At 32.4% G+C, this 24384-nt stretch overlaps 1 protein-coding gene across 5 annotated transcripts in view; it reads right to left on the bottom strand.

Moving 5' to 3' along the window:
- The window catches only part of Rfx7 (regulatory factor X7), a 124115-nt gene that overhangs the window by 12747 nt on the left and 86984 nt on the right, over positions 1-24384 (bottom strand). For all 5 annotated transcript variants that reach the window (XM_078049583.1, XM_078049582.1, XM_078049581.1 and 2 more), the window contains 3 exons: positions 22473-22555; positions 20983-21105; positions 326-442 (listed from right to left, as the gene is read on the bottom strand). In XM_078049583.1, the coding sequence (XP_077905709.1) occupies positions 326-442; positions 20983-21105; positions 22473-22555 (323 nt within the window). The remainder of the gene's footprint in view (positions 1-325; positions 443-20982; positions 21106-22472; positions 22556-24384) is intronic.

Raw genomic sequence — 24384 nt, 5'->3', positions numbered from 1 at the left:
CTTTGAACTCATGATCCTCCTGCCTTAGCCTCGTGAGCTGCTGTAATCATTAATTCTTATTGTTAAAGCAAAAAAGATCAGATCATTAACACTTTATAGCAATAGAGAAAGATAACATCTATAATAATCCTAATAAACACATAAACAATTATTTATTCATTTTTTTAGTTTAAAAAAGCTAAGAAAATATTATTCTACTAAGTACTTTTGAGCCATTTATATTTGTTGACTTAAATTGACTTCTAAATATAGTCACTAGCTGAACTATGATTTTCTATTAGTGTGAACCTAAAGAGATTAGTAGTAACCTTCAGGTAAAGGATATTTAGATTTGCCTCTAGTGCCCAAACGACGTGCCTTCATGTTTGGAAAGACGTTTTTCATTATCTTTCCAAAGTCAGCAGCACTTAACGGATGGTAACCAAGATTGTCACAGTAGCTCCTGCAGAAGAAGGAGGAATCAATTTAGTGAGTGACAGAATTCAGCATTACAGAGAAAGATGCTATTTCAATACAATTTGATCCTTTTGACAAAGTGAAGCAATGGATCTTCAAGTTATGTGCCAAGATTTATAGAATCACTACTCTTTAGAGACTACTAACTCAGATTTAACTACCTGCCTTTATGTTCAGAATATACAGTATTGCTTTCAAAAGCACTCAGGAAATTTGGAGTAAGATATAATATTGAGATGAAGTTTTTCAACTAATTCCAAGCCACACTATAAAATGAGTTCATCCAGCTCATCTAGCAGTGTTTTAAGTTTCCACATATGTATCAGGCTCATATACTGGGAAAATTTCCAATAGAAACATCATACAAGCTAGACATTAAGATAATACTACCAGATGATTTAAAATTTAGAAACGTGATATGGTAGGACTAAAGGAAACTTTAGAGATCATCTGTACCAACAACCTCCTTTTACTGATGAGGTTAAAAATGAGGGTACAGTCAGAGGTTCTTGTCTAATGTTCTTCTCCTCTTCCCTTAGAATCCCTTTTTGGTGAAAGCTTAGAATTGAAAATGATTTCAGAAGTTCAACTTCCTGCCAGCTACAGAAATGGTCATACCCTTAAATAATGGGTTAACTCAATGTGAACATTTTCCCTAAAGGGAACAGCTTGATGTTAGGAGATGACCTATCCAAATTTCAGTTGTTACAATTTTTAAAGAAAAATAATTCTATTATTAGAGTCTCTTACCCACTGGAAAGATCTAGATATTCAATAATTCTGTTTTAAACCTAATTTAGTAGAGTATCTGCAGGGTATGTATTCATAATTTTAAAACCAGTGCTACATTAACCATAGGTCATTCTAGGCCATGTAGAGATCTTGATTAGCTTACATCTTGTTTTCCTACTTCATAACTTTAACTGAAGGTTGATAAAGTAAGATATGGTGTCAATTAACACCTAACTCAGCATAAGATTATATTTATGCAAGACTCAAAAAAGAATGAGAAACAAAGAATGTTCTATTCACAGGATAACTAACACTTTCATAGCATTCTTTTTTTTAAAGTTTTTTTTTATAGTTGTAGATTAACAGCATGCTTTTATTTTATTTATTTTTATGTGGTGCTAAGGATAGAACCCAGTGCCTCACATGTGCTAGGCAAACACTCTGCCACTGAGCTACAGTCCTGGCCCTCATAGCATTCTTAAATTCAAATTGTTTAGTACTTTTTCTCTTGATCTTTATTTAAATTGTTCTTAAGATTGAAAATAAGCCTAATATTCAACATGATCATGAACAAGTAATTCACAACCCATATGGTGACTCAATCTTTAGTGCTTATAAATACCATTTACAAATTAATTATGTTACTGGACATTTTTTGAGTGCTTTGTTATCTCATTTAATCCTCCCCAACAACCCTGAGGCAGGTATTTTTATTAATTATATTTTATAGATGAGGAACCTGCAAAGAAGGGTATATCTGGGAAGGATTTGGTTTAATCTGTTTATCTCACAGATGAGACACTTTTATTATTTTTCCAAATATTTAAAGATAATTTATTAAGAATTACTATTTTTTCTACCCAAAGCCCCCTTTTCACTTAGATCCACATTGTTATATTTTAGTGAGTCTTAGCATTCATGTGTTACAGATGACAATAAAGAATAGAGAAACTTAGGGAAGTTTCAAAAACATGGTAGAATTATTCATCAAATAATGTATTTACTAGGTAATCTGGAAGACAAATCAGGTAAAAGTAACATGGTCAAATACATAATTAATTTGAGCCTCTAAGTGGAACAGTTGTTGAAAGAGTAATTAGATTTTTAATGGAGTAATTAGATTTTGAGACTGGAGAGAAAACTCTGAAAATTCTGATCTTGACCATAAAAAATTTCCTTTTTCATATTGTTCCCAGGTCAGGGCAGAATAATAATACACAACTGAAGCATGGCTAAAATTCACTGGACTCTAGCATTTGGTATACATGTTCAAGAACAGTATAAAAGTGCACAGTGTAATGTATGTGATGGTTTGGTGTCCCAAGGTAGCATGGCTGGAAAAGCCTGCTGAAGTCTGTTGGCTAATTATAGTGTCTTCTAGTTTTAAGCTTTGATGAGAAATTTTGAGTTGTTAGTAGCACTGTTAAACCCAGCTTAAACTAGGATCAAATATCACTGCTGAAATTCACTTGGTGATACTTATTTTTGTGGCAACCACACAATGAATATACATTATCTGAAAGATTGTTATGTTTGAAACAAAAAAAATTAGTTTAAAATGGATATTAAAAATTTATCATGTTTGACTTAATTTTGTTTGGGGTGTTAGGGACTGAACCCAGGGCCTCAGCATCGTTAAGTAGGTGCTTTTCTGAGTTGTGTTCCCAGCTGCAATATATGATCTTTTAAACAGGTTCTCCCTTTCAACTTACCTTTCCTTTCCATTATTTTAGTTAGGAGTCCTATAAAAAAGATTCACACACACACACATAAGCATACACATATATAAATGATAGATGAGTTGCTCACATGCATGGAGTACAAGCTTTACTTATATGCTTATTTTTAAAAAATTTTTATTTTTTGTGGGACTGGGGATTGAACCCAGGGCCTTATGCATGCTAGGCAAGTACTCTACCAACTGAGTTATATCCCCAGCCCCTTTATATGCTTATTTTTATTTTTCGGTTATCATAGTTCTCCTTTGTTTTAAATTAACTATACAGATAATGTACAGATTATATGAACATAAACATTAACCACTCACAGATTATGAATTAACAAAACACTGAAGAAGAAGGATGTCTTGACCCAATAAATTGAGTATCAAGGACTCCACCGACAAGATTGTCTGGATCTGATAAACTGGAGCTTGCCCACTATAAAAAGCCTTCTTCTTGTGTAGGTGAAGTGAATAGAATTTGTTAAAACCAACTGGCAAATTCTTAACTTTGTGTCTGCTGAAGATGGTGGAAAATAGTAGTGGCAAATTACAGACTAAACAGAAAGTATGAAGAAAATCTGGGAAATAAGATGTTCAGAGATGCTTTGGGACATGCTTACATATTTCCAGGAATCTAGAAGGCCACATGCATGCAAAGGACTGTGTGAATGCTCAAGAAAGACCTAAGAAAGCATGAAATTCTCAACTCTGGCTTGTTTTGAGGCCTCCCCAAAGCAGGAAATGAAGGCTAGGGAAGAGTAACTGACTGTGTGATTGAATGTTGTTGCTGTACCTTAAGACATACAGAGACCCTAGGCAAAGCCTGAGAGATTTACTGGTTTCAGGTGTTTAAGGAAATATCTGTCTTATCATTAGTTGACTACTATGCTGAGAAAAGATTTCAGTGGCCCGATAAAATGAAGAATATAGGAAATTCCAAAAAGTCACTAAACAATTACTACACAACAAACAGCAACAATAACCACAAACCCTAGGCAAGGGTTGAATCTGATTTTCGTAGTGCCACATTATATAATTTTAAATATCTACTCTCCAACAAATCATTTATGAGTTATACAAATAAATAAGACATATGTCTTGGCTCTTAACAGGAAAAAAAGTAACCATTAGAAAAGTTGTTCATAAGGGTTGAGCATGGTGGTACTTGGCTGCAATTGCAGCTACTTAGGAGGCTGAGACAGGCAAATGATAAGTTTGAGGTGAGCCCGGGCAACTTAGCAAAATCTTGTCTCAAAAACAAAAGGGGTGGGATGTAGATGTACTTTAATGGTGGAGCGCTTGCCTAGAATGGGCCAGGCCCTGGGTTTAATCCCAATGCTAGGGAGTGGGGGAAAAGTTGTCTTGAGGAAGCCCAGACTGCTACCCAAAGACTCTGAATCAGCTATTTTAAATATGTTCAAAGAGCTAAAGGAAACCATTTCTAAGCAAACAGAAAATACCAATAGATAGAAATTACATATACAAATGAAATTATATTATATAAAAACAATAAATACATTATTTATACATACATGTATACAATTTATATGCACACACACATATAATAAATACATGAAATTCTGGGGTTGAAAAGTATAATAACTGGAAAGATATATGTAACACAAAGCCTCAATAGCAGATCTGAATAGAAGAATCAGTAAGTATGAAGATGAAGCCAGTTGAGATTACCATATCTGAAGAACAGAAAGGAAAAAAGTGAAGACAAAGCCACAGACATCTGAGTCCCAAAGTCCCAAAGAAGAAAGAAGGCAGAAAGAATATTTACAAATTAACAGCAAAAAACTTTCTAAATTTAATGAAAAATATTAATTCACATATCAAAAAAAGCACAAAAAACAAGCAATAAAAGTTCATACCCATACCCTCACATACCACTTCAAACAACTGAAAGGCAAAGACAGTGTCTTAAAAGAAGAGTGGAGAAACTCATCATGTACAAAGGATCCCCAATAAGAATGACAGGCTGTTTCTCAGGAAAATGTATGGAGGCCAGGAGGCAATGAGAAAAAGATGCAAAAAGTACCAATAAATAAATAAATAAATAAAATTATTAACCAAGAACTGTACATACAGCTTAAAAAAAAATCTGTCAATTTAGGGGAAAATATAAAAGAAAAACACAATATGTTAAAATTTATGGAATGTAGTGAAAGCAATGCTTAAAGGGAAATTTGTAATTATATATGCCTACATTAGAAAAGAAGAAAGATCTTAAATTAATAATCTAATCTTCCATATTAAGAAACTAGGAAAATGAGAGAAAAGTAAACTCAAAGCAGGCAGAAAGGAGGAAATTATGATGATAATGGAAATAAATGACATAAGGAATAAAAAAAACACTAGAAAAATGCTGTTATGGTTCAGATGTGAGGTGTCCCCAAAAGATCATGTGTGAGACAATGTAAGACAGTTCAGAGGAGAAATGACTGGGTTGTAAAACTCAACCCAATCAGTGATTTAATCACCTGACAGTGATTAATTGAGTGGTAACTAAAGAGGCAGGGTATGACTGGAGCAGGTGGGAAATAGGGAGTGGCTTTGTTGTATACATTTGTATCTTGAGAGCAGAGTCTTTCTTTGTTTCCTGATGGTAGAGTGTGGCTGGAGGAAGTGGGAATTAGAGAGTGGCTTTGGGTATATATTTGTATCTGGAGAGTGGACTCTGTCTCTCTTTGTTTCCTGATCACTGTGATGGGAGTTGCTTCCCTCTGCTACCCTCTCCCTTCATGATGTTGAGCCTCACCTCAAGCCCTGAGGAATGGAGCTGGCCTTCTATGGACTAAAACCTCTGAAACTGTGAGCCTTCCAATAAAGTCTTCCTCCTCTACAGATTGTGCTGGCTAGGTCCTTTGTCACAGCTGTGAAAAAGCTGACTAAAATAAATGCTAACCCAAAAGTTTTTTTGTTTTTGTAAAGATCAATAAAACTGATGAAATGGTGGGGGAGGGCAGCAATACAAAAAATGAAAAAGAAATGAGAGAAGACTCAAATAACTAAAACTATGAAAGAAGGGACATTACTTCTGATTATACAGAAAGAAATAAAAAGAACCACAAGAGAATATTATGAAAACCCGTATGCCAATGAACTGGATAATTTATCTGAAATGAATAAATTCTAGGTGCTACCAACCAAAATAGATAAAAAAAAGAAACAAGACAATTGATTTGTAACAGAGATTGAATTAGTAACTTAAAAGTACCAACAAAACAAAACAAAACAAAACAAAAAACCATTCTAGGCTCAGATGCTTTCACTGGTGTATTCTGCTAAGTATTTAAAGATTAATACCAATCCCTGACAAGCACTTTCCTAAAACTTATTATGTAAGGCCAGTACTATCCTAATACAAAAATCAGAAAAAATGCATCATAAAAAAGAAAACTGCAGACCAATATCCTTTATAAATATAGATGTATTACTCCTTAACAAAATACTGACAAACTGAATCTAGCAGCAAACGCAAAGATCAAGAATGATCCCAAGAATGCAAGATGGGTACAATATACAATAACAATCAATAATATAATATACCATTTTAGTTATGTGAAGGAAAAAAATCATCATCTCAGATGCAGGAAAACATTTAACAAACAAGTGATAGAATGAAAAGTTCTCAATCTTATCAAGGTTTTCCATGGAAAGCCCACAATAAAGATCACAGTTAATGGCAAATCTGAAAAGGGCTGGAGATGTGGCTCAGTATAGAGCACTTGCCTAGTACATAAAAGGCTCTGGGTTCAATTCCTAGTACTGGAAAAAAAAAAGTGTCTTTGTTTTTAGAAGTATACTACTTTTATATGCTATAGGAAAAAAAAAAATCCTTGAAGATAGGGGAAACATATCTGGATATTCTTAATAGGATTCTTTTAACATTTTTGTTATGTTTGAAAATTTTTATAGTAGGAAGGTAAAGGAGAACTGCTCTGAACACAAATTGATATTTCAGTGTGGTCAATAATGACAATGAACAGAAAGTGAAGAGATCTAAAAATCAATGGCAGTTCCTAAACCAGAAATTCACAAAAGTATTGCAATGTCTGTTGGTAAAGTTTATGCTCCATTATCTAGCAGCATCATGATTTCGTAGAAGGATGAAATATTTCTAATTTTGTTCTTTTTTTCTGATGGTGCTCATTATGGTTGATCTTTCTGGCCATGGCAGAACAGATAGCTACTGTTCCCAGGGTATAATTTAAAAAGATTTTCTTAAGCCATTTGTAAATGGTAGCTGAGACAAACTCTCTCTATCCAGTAATATAGCTTATTTTCTTAAATATATTTATATTTGCCTTATTAAAAATGCTTATGTGAATTGTCCTAACAACTTTTAAGCTTAATGTTCTTATACTCTATTCACTGCCAGTACTCAGGACTTTATGAAGCTTAGTACAAACCCTTTCTGGGGGACTACCCTGCTGATACACTTCTCCTTTAAAGATATATGTTTATTTTCATTTGTATCTCCTGATCTTTCAGCAAGGTGATTCAGTAAAAAATAAAAACAAAACATCCAGGTACACTGCCACATTAAAGCCTTTTGAAAAGTTAAAATACCCTTTTCTCTTTAGTCTAAACATAATAGTATAGTATAAAAGACAAATCTGACAGGGCAAGAAGAATGCTTATATAGCTCATATGTAATTTCTTAAATTTTATTTTAACTATAAAAGCCTACTAGGGATAGAGCATGTAAGTAGGGCAGGAAATGGAGATTCCAAATTAGGGCCACACAGCAAAGTAACAGTAAGTGAGTTTGACCTCCTAGGAATCTTTCTTCCTCATATCCACAAATACAATTAAAGAGCTTAAACACAGATAAAAACAATAAAGGATATATTCTTTAAACTGTTCTAATTTACCACCAGTACTTCTTTTCATAATTTTCTGATGCTTGACAGCAATAATAATCCAGACACTAACGCATTAATTAAATGTTGAATAATCTTATATATTTTTCAAACAAATTCATTTGCAATGTACATGTATATGTATGTATGTATGTATATTTATTTATTTTAAAGCTTCTCAAATAGTTCTAATTTTTAGCCAAGGATAAGAACATCTACTGTAACAAGTTTATTTATAAAATTTCTTTCTCCTTTCCAGGATATCTATAAACTTTCAGAAAGAAGATGACAGGTACATTAACAGGTAAGCCTTGGTCATCTCTACTCTGGCTACTAAACAAAAACAGAATACTTTAGGGAACATTGTCTGGGAGCTGAGTGAACTATGTGCAACTTCTTATAAATCCATTTACTTTCAGTAAAAGCCAAGATTCAAACTGAATTTAGAAATACAATAGAACTACTGTTGACAGGTGGCAGATTACAACGGGTGAGAGTAAGGTGGAAGATGCAGGCTGGGAAAGGAGAAAGATAAATAAAGGAGGCAAAGTAAATAGGATATGTTTCCAAATATATGAAGGGATTTTATATCTTGATTGAGAGGGAGATGGGAGCACATATAATATATAGTAACAACATAATAAATAAAATTAAGGTTTTTTATTTTTTGTGGTGCTGGGGATTGAACCCAGGGTCATGTGAGGCAAGCACTCTACCAAATGAGCTATGTCCCCAGCCCAAAGTTAAGGTTCTTATCCAATCAAATCCACTGACTAGAATTACTAGAAAATTTGGTAGCCCCTGTCTAATAACTGTAATGAAGTTAGAATATTGTGAGTTACAGACTGAATAAAAGGTGAGAATCTTAATTCTACTGCATTGTCTCTACTGATAAACATCTCAGAGATCTAAAAATTACTCTGGCTTTAGCTCTCAGGATATTAATTTAAACACTATTTAGGGATTTAGGATTAACCTACAAGACAAGAAAACTTGAGAAAGTTATAGGGAATAATCATATGTTATGTTACACTGCTATACCAACCTATAGATAGGTAACATATTAAAAAATATATAAGGAATAAATACCCTCATTTCCCATGCACTGAGTAACAGCAGTCAGGTATCACTCCCTATAGGTAGTAGAACTAGCTTATTCCTTTGGAAAAATTTAAAAGGAACAGTGGGAATTAGCAGACTGCAAAAGTGAAATGGAAACTAAAGCCAGTGTGATAGGAGGTAGTTGTGGGTAGGAATTGGGCAATATGATGGGATTGCAGGTTTGTCGAGACTGTTAACAAAATAGTCCCTTTCCCCAAACTGGAAGTGGACTATATTCCCTGACCATGTCCAAAACTGCTACAGATATCCAGTGTATACCACACAGCATAAGTTTAGATGATTCTGATCCCTGGAGGACTAATTCTGGCTGTGTATGGGATTTCTAAAGTTTTTTCTTTTTTCTTGACACATTTCAATACAAACAGATGACCAAAAGATCTCAAGATATAAGAAAATCTCCAATGTTAGATGACAAAAACCAAACCAAACCAAACTAAAAGATAAAAAAAAACCCCAAGACTATTAATAAAAGGAGAAGCAGAGATGATGCAGGAAATGAAAGAAATGCAAACAAACAAAACCATCACCTTTCTATAGGCTAGACAACCCAAATTAAAAATGTACAAATCTTTAGTCATTTCACACATTAGAATTCATCCTACTGAGAAACTCGTCTGTATGTGTTCATTCATAGATCACTGTTTATAGTGATGGTTAAAGTCTAAAACAACTTAGATTTATATCAACTGATGTATTAGACATCAGTTGATATAAATCTATTATTATAATAATAATTTATATTGTTACAGATTGATCTCAGGTTATCTTGTTGGGTGAGAAAATGCAAAGTACAAAATCATGTAGTGTGCTACTATCTGTAAAGAAAAAAATATTGCTTACTTGTACATTATTACAAAATACTGCTGGAATGATATATATGAAACTAATACAAATTATGGCTATAGAGACACAAAGGGGCTCATAGAAAGGCAAAGTAGTGATGGAATTTTTTCAATGTATATCTTTTATACTTTTTGATTTATAATAATGTAAATATAGTAATGAGTAAAATATTCAACTAAAAATCGATAAAAAATCGAAGCTTTTTATTTTTAACTTTTGCAGTGCTGGGGACTAAATCCAGAGCCTCACTCATTCTATGCTAGTGATCTACCACTGAGTAATACCTCAAACTCCCAATACTATAGCTTTTGATCCCCAAATTCCAATTCTAAGTAGCTTACACTATAGTATTACTTCAATAATATATTACTTCAGTATACAAGCTGGAAGACACATTTCTAGATTGATCAATGCAGTATTATCTGAATAGTAGGAAAGTTAGGAGGTGCCCAAATGTCTGTGAATTGAGGACTTTAAAAAAATCCACCATGACTCATATCATGAAATATGAGGCAACAAATAAAAAATATAGTACACATATGGATAAAGAGAGGTATTTAGGACATACTATTTAGTGAATAATATGTACAGTATACTTTTACTTCAAGTAAAAAATAAAAAGTAAAATTTATGAATGATAACACATGTATAGAAAAAGTACAGAAGTAAACTGTTGAGAATATTTAAATCTCAGAGGGAAGAGATAAAGGGGAGAGTAAAGAATGATTTAATTTGGGCTGGGGATATACTCAGTTGGTACAGTTTTGTTTGCCTCATATGCACAAGGCCCTGGGTTTAATCCCCAGCACACCCCCCCCCAAAAAAAAGAATGATTTGATGTTATATTTCTAAAATTTTAATTTGTTATGAGTATTATTTATAGACCAGATTATTTATAGACCTAAGAATGAATTATTTAAATAAAAAAGAAACCCTTCATATCAGTAGGCTCACAGATAATAGAAAGACATTACAACCATAATATGAAATGATGCTATGAAAAAGCGAGAGTAATTTTTTAAATATTTTTGTTTTTAGTTGTAGATGGATACCTTTTATTTATTTATCTTTAAAAATATTTACTTTTTTAGGTGTAGATGGACACAACATAGTGCCTTTATTTTTATGTGGTGCTGAGCACCTTGCATGTGCTAGGTGAGTGCTCTACCACTGAGCCAAAACCCCAGCTCCAGTTGAGGGTAATTTTTATAGGGTATCCAACAATAATTAATTTACCAGAAAAAAATGGAAGATGAAGTTGGTAAGAAAAATATGAGGGAGAAGAGACTATAAAAAGAGATTATGATGGCTGGTTTTGTAACCTGATAGTTCTTGTTCAAATCCCTGATTTGGTGGTTACTAATTGTTTTGTTTGCAAAATAAGAGTATTTGCTTACAGGATCCATACTGTATGTTGGATATCAAGACCAGACCCTGGTTATAGTAAGCACTCAGAATTGGTGGTTCTTCTTTTTAAAAGATATATATAGCAAGAGCATTAACTGGGAAGGATTAATTGAGACCCACACAAGTTCCAGAAAGAAAAAATGGAAAAAAAGCAGAGGGCAGAACTGTCAAAGAAATAATATAAGAAAATATCTCGGAATGAAGAACTGTGAATTTTCAGATTGAAAGAGCCCATCACAAGCCTGGCGCCATGACACACACTTGTAATCCTAGCAGCTCTGGAGGCTGAGATAGGAGGATTGTTAATTCAAAGGCAGGCTCAGCAATGGTGAGGAGCTAAGAAACTCAGTGAGACCCTGTCTCTAAGGAAAATACAAAATAGGGATGGGGATGTGGCTCAGTGGTTTAAGTGCCCCTGAGTTCAATCCCTAGTATCCCCCGCCCCCGCTGTCCCCATAAGAGCCTATCACATGTCCTGCTCAATGAATTAAAAAGACCAAGGATAATGAGATGATCCTAAAAACTTCCACAGTCAGAACTAAATAGTACAGGTTATATATAGACAAAGGAATAAGAACTTTGCAGAGGGCTGGGAATGTGGCTCAGGCGGTAGCGCGCTCCTCTGGCATGCGTGCGGCCCAGGTTCGATCCTCAGCACCACATACCAACAAAGATGACAACCGAGAACTAAAAAATAAATATTAAAAATTCTCTCTACTCTCTCACTCTCTCTTTAAAAAAAAAAAAAAAAAAGAACTTTGCAGAACTGTTCATAAGGGCAACAATGCTGATTCTTTTTCTCCCCCCCAACCTCCCATCTTTCCTTCCTCCCCCCACCTCCTTGAGGTACTGGGGATTGAACCTAGGGGCACTCTGTTACCGAGCCATATCCCCAGCCTTTTATTTTGTGAGACAGGTTTTGCTAAGCCCCACAGGCTGATGTCAAACTTATAATCCTCCTGTCTCAGCCTTCAGAGTTGCTGGGATTATAGGCATGTTCCATTGCATCCTGCCTGAGAAAGTGATTTTCATCCTAGAATTTTGCATGTAGCCATATCAATCAACTTTGAAGGAAAAATGCATGCATTTTTAGATATATTAGGACTCAAAGGTTACTTCTTGGGTATTACTGCTTTAAAACTTATTAATAAAACAATGGTTAACCAAACACATCAAAGGATGTTAACTTTGTAACAACTAGAGAGAGGCAATAGTTCAAAATGGAACACAAGATGGGGAAGAAACACTCCAGGAAAATAGGAAATAAAAATACAAAGCAGGAGACCTAATATAAGATGGAACATTTGGATGGACTTCAGGACAGATAGATAAATATTATTATTAATATTATTATTATTGATGGGGTCTTTTTTTGTTGCCCAGGCTGGCCTCAAACTCACAATTCTTCTGCCTCAGCCTCCAGAGAAACTGGGATTATAGACACACCCAGCTAGGATATAGATACTTTTTAAAAATGAAAAACATAGCAATAATTAATACACAAGTTTTACAAGAAATGTAATCTTGATAAACTAATTACTTTACCAGTGAATGATAGTGATCAAATCACAGTCAACAATGATTATATTGATTTAATAAAAAATAGTAGTATAACCATATTGAGATACTAGAGTAGGGAACTGTTATGTGGGAGAATTTCATTTAAGCATTTAATGAGAACTAACACTGATACTAAAGAAGCAAAATTATTAGCACATTTGTTAGAAACATATCGATGCTCACCAAAACAATCAAAAGAAATCTCTGAAGAGTAAGACTAGCAAATGGGGAGCTGCCTTCACTCTTCCCACCCGCCGCCCCAGAAGACTGTTCTTTACTACTTGCATTTTTAACCATGTGGATATATTGCTTGTGCGTGTGTGTGTGTGTGTGTGTGTGTGTGTGTGTATGTGTGTGGGTAATCCCAAATAAAGATAAGTGATTAAAATGATATATGTTGGGGCTGGGGTTGTGGCTCAGTGGTAGAGCACACGCCTCTCACATGTGAGACCCTGGGTTCGATCCTCAGCACCACATAAAAATAAATAAACAAAATAAAGATATTGTGCACATGTATAACTAAAAATGGACATACATGAAATAGTTAAAAAAACTGATGGAAGGGACTTGAGGTAGAATATAAAAACTTGGCTTGTAACAAGTAATTGGGAAAACAGAAGAGAAAGAAAAAAGTACTTCAAATGGGAAAAACAGAATTAACCAACTAGACTTAAAACTTCCTAGACATACATTATTTTGTAATTACTGTTTGATACCCTGTGTAAACAGAACTTAATACTGCTTAAATGAATGCTGAATAAAGGCAATATTTTAAGCATTATATATACATCATTATAGGAAAACAAGAACAGGATAATAACTAGAAAGACAACAGGCTTTTAATTTTTAATTTTTTTTTTTTTTTTAGTTGTAGTTGGACACAATACCTTTGTTTTGTTTATTTTTATGTGATGCTGAGGATCAAACCCAGTGCCTTGCATTTAGGGTAACAACTGAGACATTTTAACTATTAATATAAGCCTAAATTGTAAAATCTTAAAATCCTAACTTTCAAGATAATAGTATTGGGAGGTGGTGGCCTTTGGAAGGTGAATTAGAGATCACAAGAGCAAACCCTTTATTACAGGAATTAGTGACCTTATAAAAGAGACCACAGTGAGAAAATACCATATATGAAAAAGTATACTCTCACCAGAATCTGATCATGCCAACATTCTAATTTTGGCCTTCTCAACCTGCAAAATGGTAAGAAATAACTTTCTGTTGTTTATTTAAAAGATTAAGATATAGTGAAGGCTTGGTAAATGCTACTCTACAATTTTTAATTTTTTTTTAAATTTTTATTTTTTTATAGGGGTCTTACTGTGTTGTCTAAGCTGGTCTCAAACTCTGGGCTCAAAGGATCTTCTCACCTTCGCCTCCTGAGTGCTTGCAGTGTAAGTGGGTACTACATACTTGGCTTTAGAATTTTTAATTTTGCAAATTCTACTTTTTAAAAAAATATTTATTTTTTAGTTTTAGGTGGATACAATCTTTATTTTACTTTTATGTGATGCTGAGGATAGAACCCAGTGTCTCATGTGTGCTAGGCAAGCACTCTATCTACCACTTGAGCCATAACCCCAGCCCAAATTCTAATTTGAACTAAAAAAAATTTAAAAGAGGAAATTCTGAAAGTAATTTTTAGAATAGGAATTAATGAAAAAGGATCCTAGCCCTGAAGTAAGAAAACATGGGTTCAGTCAGGTGCAGTGGCACATGCCTGTAACCCCAGCAATTTGGAAGGCTGAGGCAGGAGGATTACAAGTTCAAAATCAGCCTCACCAACTTAGCGAGGCCCTAAGCAACGTAAAGAGACTCTGTCTCAACAATAATAACAAAACAACAACAAAAAGGCGGGGTGGGGGGGCACAGGGAGGATGCTAGGGATATAACTTAGTGGTTAAGCACCCCTGAGTTCAATCCCTGGTACCAAAAAAGAGAACATGGGTTCAGATTTGTCTAAGGCAATTTACTTCTCTAGGCCATGACTTCATCCATAAAGGAGTACTAATCTTTGCTACCACCTATCTTAAAACAGATGTTACAACATTAATCAACAATTTTACATATAAAAAACCCTATCAATTATGCACATATGACCTAGATTTTAGATAGACATAAAGTGTTATTTATGTTATTTAACTCATGACATGCTCAATATTTAAGTAAAGGAAATCTTGCCAGAATGTCTATTTCTGCCTTCCATGTTCTAGGAGTTTAATCTACATTGATGAATACAATAGAAATTGCAAACTTAGTAGGTAAGCATGAAAGTGTCTCACACACTACAAATTATATACAAACTAAAAAATTGAAACATTCACATTAAAAATATCAGATTAAAAAAAGATTTAGAGAGAATATTTACATACCAGATAATATTGTAGCTAAAGCTGTCAAGTTTACAAATCTGAAGGCTTTGTGTTTCTACCCAAAGCAAACAGACCTTCAGGACTGATAAAAGAGGCTACGTGTTACTTAATAAGAAATCCATTCAGGATGAATACCAGTCTCTGTCATGCAGTAGGAAAAAAGTAGCAGAGCTGTGATTGCTTCTACCTCTGTTGCTATCATGTGTTTGCATATACCAGTTTCTGGATTGGTTCATTCCACCAACTTTGTGCATGGGTTAAGATTTTAAAAAAGAAAAATTTTTAGATAAAAACTTTAGAAAATAATGTAATCCACCTCAACCAAAATGATACATAAAAAGTAAGACTAAAAGGATAGACAAGTGTATCTATCAGATAAAACACCTAGAAAGGCTCACGAATATTGATACCAAGGAATCGAGGGTAAAATACATTAAATATGATATAGCATCATTTTTTTTGTTGACAAGAGGCAATAATTATAATAAGCATATAAAATTAGGCATTTTTAAAAGTTAAATAGCCCTAAAATCTATAAATATAAAGCACAACTCATTCAAGATACTATCAAGAACTGAGAGAGAAACATCCTTTTTGTCAGAGATAAGCACACTACTCATCCTCAACTGATTAAACAGGCAAAAAGAAATAAAGTATTTTTTGGTGTAGAATTTAGAAAAGTTAAAAATACAAAAAGCATATTTAGTGGATATTAATAGAATATACAGTTTGAGTGTGATAAAGACAATGTCTAAAAATATTTATAAAAACTGATAATTGTTAGACTAGAAGTAAACCTAAATGTTAAAAATTAAAAATTAAGCTATATTCTCTGATCATAATATATAATCAGAAATTAATAAGAAGTATGAAACAGGGTGAAAAATTATACTTCTTACTAATTTAGAACAAAGAAGAAATAAAAACTATACACATTACTAGAAAATAATGGCAACTGTGTAACAACCCATACCTGTGGGTGTAGTCAAAACTATAATCAGAGGAAAACTGGCAGATATAAATATTCATATCTTAAATGTGAAAGAATGAAAAGTAAGCATTCCATTTAAATAGTAAGAAAAAACCCAAGAAAATCAGGAGAAATAAACCAAAGGCACCTAATAAATAGGAAAAAAGGATAATAAAACTGTTATACCAATCTGATTTCCTTAAAAAACTCAAACACCAGCAAGATAAATGACAACTAAGTGAAATTTGAAAAATGTTGGGGAGGGGTGATAAGTACAAATGCTCCAAACCAGAAATTTAAAAAAGCAATTAATAGATATAGAAGATATTAAATTTATGAAAATAGTATATGTAGTCCTATTGTAATATGTTAAAAAATATAATTAATCCTAAAAAAACCCCAACAAATTGCCAAAATTGTAAAAATCTAACCAGAATAAAACACAAAATATTTTCAAAGAACTACCTCCAACAAAGGCTCCAGGCCTAGATGGGTTTTATAGTTCTTTAAAACTTTCAAGAACAAGTAATACCATGCTATATAAACTGTTACAGAGCACAGAAAATTAGAGACAGAGTTCCAAATTCATTTTACATTGTTGACTTAACCCTGATACCACAACCAGATGAGCACACATACAAAGAGAAAAAACAAATTACAGCCCAAATTTACTTATGAAATCCTGAATAATATACTTTAGTACAAAAATCAATAGCACAAAAGTATATGTCTATACGTGAGAGCCTTTATTTTATGAATAAAAGAAGAGGTTATATTAGATAATATCTTTATAAAATGTATCATGTTAATAATTCAAAGCAGCATCACTGCAAAATAATCTCCAAAGATGCTGTTTTTGGTCAAGTATAAATGATACATCTTTAATATCAGAAAACTTACTGGAAGAGGCAAAAATACCTATATTGTTACAGTTAAAGTTGGGAGGAAATTCTATAGAATGTAGTAACAAAATAAAGACAATGCAGAAGATACCCAGAATAAACTAACAAAAAAAGTCAATAGTTACAACTAGAAACAAAAATAAAAAACAACAACAACAAAAACCTCCCAACATTTACTGTTAACAAATATAGATTTCCTATAAACCCAAAGCAATAGTAAAACAATAGGAAAATATATTTTTATAATATAAATAACACAATAAAAAATTCCTAAGGGATAAATATAACAAGAAAAAACTGGACTTAATCAAAGGAAAATAAGGAAACTTCACTGATAGGCATGAAAGAAAGACATAAATCAAGAAACATTGGGCTGGGGTCATGGCTCAGTGGTAGAGCACTTGCCTTGCATGTGTGAGGCACTGGGTTCAATTCTCAGCACCATATACAAATAAATAAAATAAAGGTCCATTAACAACTAAAAAAATGTAAAAAAAAAAAAAAAGAAATATTTACAGGCTGAATTTTTCTAAAGTAAATTTTTACAGTTAATACATTTGAATCAAAACTTGTTTGGGGTTTTTGTATCTAAAATTAGAAAAGTGACTCACAAATTCCTATGAAAAAAGTATCTGTTCAAAAAATAAACCAAGGAAAACTGTGAAAAGAAGGATAAGAGGATAAGGATAAGAAGAAAGACTGGTCTTTTACTAGCTATTTCAACATTTAATGGCTGAAACATCTACATGGTATACTGGCATAAGAACAGAGAACATAAAGGAAGAAGATTGAATATAGGAGGCTCTAATGATGAAACAAAAGGGTTATACATGAAAAGTGAATCAAAAAATACCTAAGATGAGTATTCAGCATCTAGTGGCATAGGTAAGTTCTTTCTACATACATTAGCAACATTATAAGCTACGAAGTTCATTAATCAGAGTTATATAAATTGAACTAAAATTAATTCTTGAAAAACATCGACATTTTAATATTATCTAATATATACAGAGGTTCATAAGCATTAAGAAATAGACATGTAAAAGAAGAATGAACACAGAAAAAAATGCATTTAGTGAATAACAAAGAAAATAAAAACTGTAACATGTTTAGCCAGTAATCCCAATTCTAATTATCTAAACTAAATTATTATCAAGTATGTTCACTGCAGTGTTATTTGTAACTGCCCATCCAATAATTACCTAAGTAGTAGGGCTAAATTTGGTAAAAAAAGAATATAAACATAAAAGAAGATATTAGAAAAATTAAAAGAAAATAAATTAAAGTTTAAGTTTTAGGTAGTAAGATTGATACTGTGTTACTTTTAATCTGTACACACTGCCAAAATTTTCATAAAAACATATTACTTTCATAATTAGAAAAATAATATAAAAATACTTCAATGATTATTTTCATAAGCACATGACTATCAGAATTCAAAAGTTTCAACAAGGAAAAAAGCTTACAATGACTTGTAAATTAAACTATCTTTGCATGTAAAATTCCTTAAAACTGTTAAATTAAGTCTTAATTAAACAGGAAAACATGGCTAATAGAAGCTAGTCATTACTACATTAGATTACATAATTGTTTTTTCCTCAAAGTAATCTGGATTTTAAAGACTATGGAAGGGATTGATTTTCATATAAATATATCTAAACAATGAAATATAAAAGTATTCATACCTAAAAGGAATGGCTTTAAAAAAAATTTCATATTAATAACATCTTTCTTTTTTCAGTGAATGTTTCAGAACAGAATCAATTTGAGACTAGTCATTCTATTAGGGTTTTATTCAGGAAACTTCATTCAGGCACTCTAAATAGGAAAACAAATACTTTCTAAAAGGCCTTTAGGAAAGGACAAAATTCTCTCAAAATCTTCACTGATAAGTATTTTTTGTGTCCAAGTGGAATCTATTCTTCTATGATTTGAAATTGTTTTGAAAATAAAATATATAGTTATGTTCTATCTTGCTTTCTTCAGTAAACATTTAAAAACTTTTTTTTTTTTTTTTGGGGGGGGTAGGTACCAGGGCTGGAACCTAGGGGCTCTTTACCACTGAACTTTACTATGGTCATATTTCAGCAGATGTTGGATGTTGTCTCTATTAGTGAGATGAAGGGTTGTATAGTGGAAGAACATCACTTAAAGGATATATAAATATTAGACCATTATAAAAATGTCATATATTCATCTGCCTAATTTGTTTTTTGGGAAACTTGTAAGATATCTTTGGATAATTAGTTTTTCAACATTTCCTATTTCAGGCAATTTTTATAATTTTAAAACTAAAACCTCATGCATCTTCAATTGCTACATTTAATAGATGAAACAACTTACAGAAGGAGTAGCTAAAATACTTGCCTTAAAGTTTTCTGACAGAATTTATTTTCTTCATTTTCAATTTAGGGTTTAATACATTAACACGAGTTTGCCTGATAGTCATAACCTTTTTCTGAATTAAAATTTGCTTCTTTTGAATTCATGCATATATGTATACAAGTTCTTTTGGGCTGGGGATGTGGCTCAAGCGGTAGCGCGCTTGCCTGGCATGCGTGCGGCCCGGGTTCGATCCTCAGCACCACATACAAACAAAGATGTTGTGTCCGCCGAAAACTAAAAAATTCTCTCTCTCTCTCTTTAAAAAAAAAAAAAAAAGATTTTTGCTTCTTTTGAATTCATGTATATATGTATATGTGTGCTTTTACATTTATATTTTCCTTGATATGGACAGGACTGCATTGGTCTTATCTTTAGAACTTATCACAGGTCTGTACATAGTGGATTCAACAGATTATTGTAGACTGAGAGAATGATCAGCTTGGATCACATGCATTCACTCTGAGTTTTAATCTTTTTAAAGAGAAAAAATAAAAACAAAAACACACCTGAAGTTCTTCAGTTTATCTTTGTTCTCTTTATTATTTTAGATATTTTCCCCTAATCTTTTTCTTCAGTTTCATTATGTTTCTCTTGGTGACAAGATTTTTATTTTTTATTTTCAGTTGTAGATGGACACAGTATCTTAATTTTATTTATTTTTATGTGGTGCTGAGGATTGAACCCAGTGCCTCACATGTGCTAGGCAAGCACTTTACCACTGAGCTATAACCCAAGTCCATAATAAGATTTTTGAATAAGAAAGTTTCCTTTCTAGACACCTATGATGAATAAATGTAGTTTTTTCTTCTACAGCAGTGTTTTTATTTCCAAATTATTCTTAAAGCTATTTAAAAGTCACCAAATGTAGTTTCTTTGCATTGTCTTACACTGGTTAATGACAGCACTTACTTGATACTTTTCTCCCAAATTGTATAATTATAACACATTAATGCCTGTTTTGTCATTTCAATAACCAGAAAATTCTGGTTTTATTTATTTTGCCAATATAAATTCTCCTTTTCAAATAAATTTAAAAATGTTAAACCAGCTTGGAGTTATCATCTATTAACTTTTATCTAGAAGGATCCTTCAGCCTCCATGTTTTTGTTACCTGTATTTAAATAAATTATCTGTATAATTACATCTTTTGAGTGTTTAAATGCACAAGTCATTGAACTCATCTTTGAATAAATAATTCACAACCTTCTTTAGTTGGCATGGAGGATTAAAGAGTTTTGGATTCATGATAAGGACCTTTAGGAAGTCCAAGTAAAATTCATATTTTGCTTTTTCCTTATATGTTGACTTATTTGTTGCTTTCCACTGTTCCTCCAATCCCATTTCTTGTCATCCTTAAGAACTATATGGGAATCCATTGATCTATGCCATTGTCGCTTTCCCCTCAGACATTCTGAAGTAATCTAGAAACATCCTTTTATTTGATAATTTTGCCCTGTATTACATACTACCACAGAAGCTTGGAGCTAGAAGAAATCTTGGAGAGTTCTACTAAGATCTCCCATATATCAACTTGATATATTTATAACAATGATTTTTTTAAACAAAGCATTGTAGCTACATATAATGCTTAACCTCTTTAATATAGTACAGCATGCCTTATACATATAATACTTACTTGTATTCATCATAGACTTCCTGTTTGGGCAGTGAAGTCTCAGGATGTTCCTCTAGGGTATTCCGAATCCAGGAAAAGGCATGCATTTGCTGTGCCCGACTAGATGACATGGCATTCTGATCACTAATCATAAAATAAAAATATGTTTAAGCTAAACTAGACAGCAAATTCAATGATAATTTCTGAGCCAGACCTAAAAATTCCACTAAAGAACTATGTGCAAACACATCACAAATGAGTAAACCAAAGTTAAGATATATAGTAGATACCCAAATTGTCCATCTCTGGTTTCACAAGGTAGGATCAAACTGAAATTATTGTTATAGTTTCATCTCTTCTATGGTTTCTAGAGTGAAATAGGGAGTGAAATAATGACAACATAAGGTATTTGTTTGGGCCAAAATTATCTCTAAATGGATATTTGCTCACTTATTCATTTCAGTTACCTATAAGAATAATTTATTTAGTTTCGAAGAAGATACTGAAGAAATTTCTAGTATATAAAATAACTAAAATAGTTATGCAGCACGGTCTGAGGTAAGACAGAAAAGGTAAAAGTAACAATTTTCATTCTGTTTCTTTTCATGCACAATTTTAAAGTAATAGATTGCTGAGAATAGCATGAATGAATGAATTTTAAGAAATACTTAAAAGGCTAAGAGGAGTACTTCCCTCCACAGTTTATAGATGAGACAATATATTTTAAAAAATTTTTATTTGTTCTTTTTAGTTATGCATGTGAGTAGAGTCTATTTTGACATATTTATACAAACATGGACTATATCTTATTCTAGTTACGATCCCAGTATTGTGGATATACACAATGTTGAGATTCACTGTGGTGTATTCATATTTGTACATAGGAAAATTATGTCAGACTTATGCCACTGTTTTTCCTGTTTGTATCCCCACTTCCTTCCCTTCAGTCCCCTTTGCCTAATCTATGGAACTTCTATTCTTCCCTTCTTCTTGTGTGTTAGCATCCACATATCAGAGAGAACATGTGCCTTTAAGACTTGAATATTTTTAATGATGAAACTAATCACTTAAAACAATTTACATTTATCATAAATTCATTCTATACCAGTAATTTCTTTTACATTCTGTAATGTGCTTACCTGATAATATGTTAAAAGTAAAACACAAAAAAGCATCTTACACTTTATTCCTCAAAATACTTATCCATTTATTCTTCGCTTTTCTGTTTAATTTTCACAATTTCTCAGACTGCACAAATTCATCTGTCTATAAAACTTAACCCCAATTGCATTTCACAGTATTTATTCAGTTGCACAAACGAATGAGTAGAAACTGAAGTTAATATTTTCCCAAATAGCAAAGACTAAAATGATCTACTGTTTTGCTATTCTGTTTTCTAATTATTTTAGGACTATTTTAAAATAATAACAACCAGAATATATATAACATGCCTAAATCCTAAGGTTGTCCTAGAAACAACCTAATTATAGTAAAGACAAGAATAGATATACCTTTTCTCTCCATTGCTGAGACCAGAAGGCAGTTGAAGGTAGAGGTAGAGTTTCTCTAGGTCTGTAAACTTCTCAACTTCTTGCTGGTTATAAAAGATTATAAAGAAAGATCATTTAAAAAAATGTTTGTTTTCATCCCAACAAAATTTACTAACATCTACTCTTAAAAGACATTGATTCTCTAAATTTAAACCGGATGAAATTAATTGCCTACTAATCAAAACAAAAATCTAGGCTTTTGCCCTCATCAATGAAATAATACAAATAAGTTGATATTTTCATAAAATACAAAAAGTTAACAGAAAAGGTATTTCCTTATTAATTCTTAAAGGTACAAATAAAAGTATAGATCGATGCTTAAGAGAAAAAGTTTCTCATTTTTAATTATATTTAAATAAGGACAGTTTTATAATATTGCAGGAAAGGTACTAGACCAGAAGCCAAGAGAAACATTCATTAGTTAATCTAAACATGAATTTAACTGGCTCTGGCTGCGGGCAAATTTTACAACTGTGAAATGGATGAGAGGATTTCTAGGATCTTTTTCTAATTCTCAAATACCTAGAATATGTGACTGCAGCTGCTGCTATTATTACCTGTGGAGTGAACTGAGTTAAAACATTGAGACGAAACCAACAACCTTTTCGGGACTATGAAGATGTAATTATTCTTTGATTTGTCAACAATGGTTGCTACTTAGAGAACCTATTTGTAAGATTCTCTACTATTATTGTCCTGCAACTATGTCACTTTGTCTATAAATGTACCCTATAAAATAATTTCTGCATTGTTTTTTTATAGCTTTGTTTCCCAGATGAGTTTGCCACATAATAGCTTCAAATGCAACATAAATCTTATTACAATAAAAGTATCCAGAGCAAAATTTTTGTAGCTTAATTCAAGTAAAACTCCACTGCAATGGAAAATGTGGACAGATTACTTAATAAAGCACAGATTAAACACTAATCCAATTTTTGTAAAGTTTTTAGCTGAGTGAGCTTATTCATATTCATCAAAATTTACCCACAAAAGTTTAAGTCTGAGAATTCATTCAAGAATGATTTGGTCTGTCAATTATATGCAAATAACTCTTGAATATATACATGACAACAGAATGTATTTTGACACATTATATATATAGGGAGTATAACTTATTCTAATTAGGATCTCATTCTTTGGTTGAACATGATGTGGAGATATATTGGTTGTGTACTCATATATGAACATAGGAAAGTTATGTCTGATTCACTCTACTGTTCTTCCTATTCCTGTCCCTCATCCCTTCCCTTTATCCCCCTTTGTCTAATCCAATGAATTTCTATTCTTCTCTCCCTTCCCTTATTTTGCATAAACATCCAAATATCAGAGAGAACATTAGGCCTTTGGTTTTGGGGGACTGACTTATTCACTTAGCATGATAGTCTCCAGTTCCATCCATTTACTGGCAAATGCCATAATTTTACTAGCTTCTCATTTTAATGCCATCGTCCATGAATATTTTCCGATTAGCTTTTGCCTCAATACTAATAGATTTACATGCATACCCTATATAGCTCTCAAAGAAAACAAACATACCAGACACATTCCCTTCTTAAGTGTTAATATCACTTTTCTCTAATTCCTAGAGTGTTTAATTTTGAAGTATGCTTAATTCTGTTCTTCATGGTACATTCCATACCAATCTTTTATTTAGACCTCTAATTCTTTGCCCAATATTTTTCTAGTCTCTTTATTTTCACTGGGACTACAAGGTCTTTAGCTGTCTTACTTTCAACAATGAAGAATTCATTTACTCATTAGTTACTCATTTTGTTTTGTTATGTTTCACAAATTATGTAAGATAACTCTGAACACATATTGTATATCATGAATTAGACAAAGACTTAACATAACAAAGTACAGATGAATAACA

This window comes from Ictidomys tridecemlineatus, chromosome 5 (genome assembly GCF_052094955.1).
Source record: "Ictidomys tridecemlineatus isolate mIctTri1 chromosome 5, mIctTri1.hap1, whole genome shotgun sequence".
Classification (NCBI taxonomy): Eukaryota; Metazoa; Chordata; class Mammalia; order Rodentia; family Sciuridae; genus Ictidomys; species Ictidomys tridecemlineatus.
The sequence above is the reverse complement of the archived record's forward strand: the minus strand, read 5'-3'. Positions and strand labels throughout refer to the sequence as shown.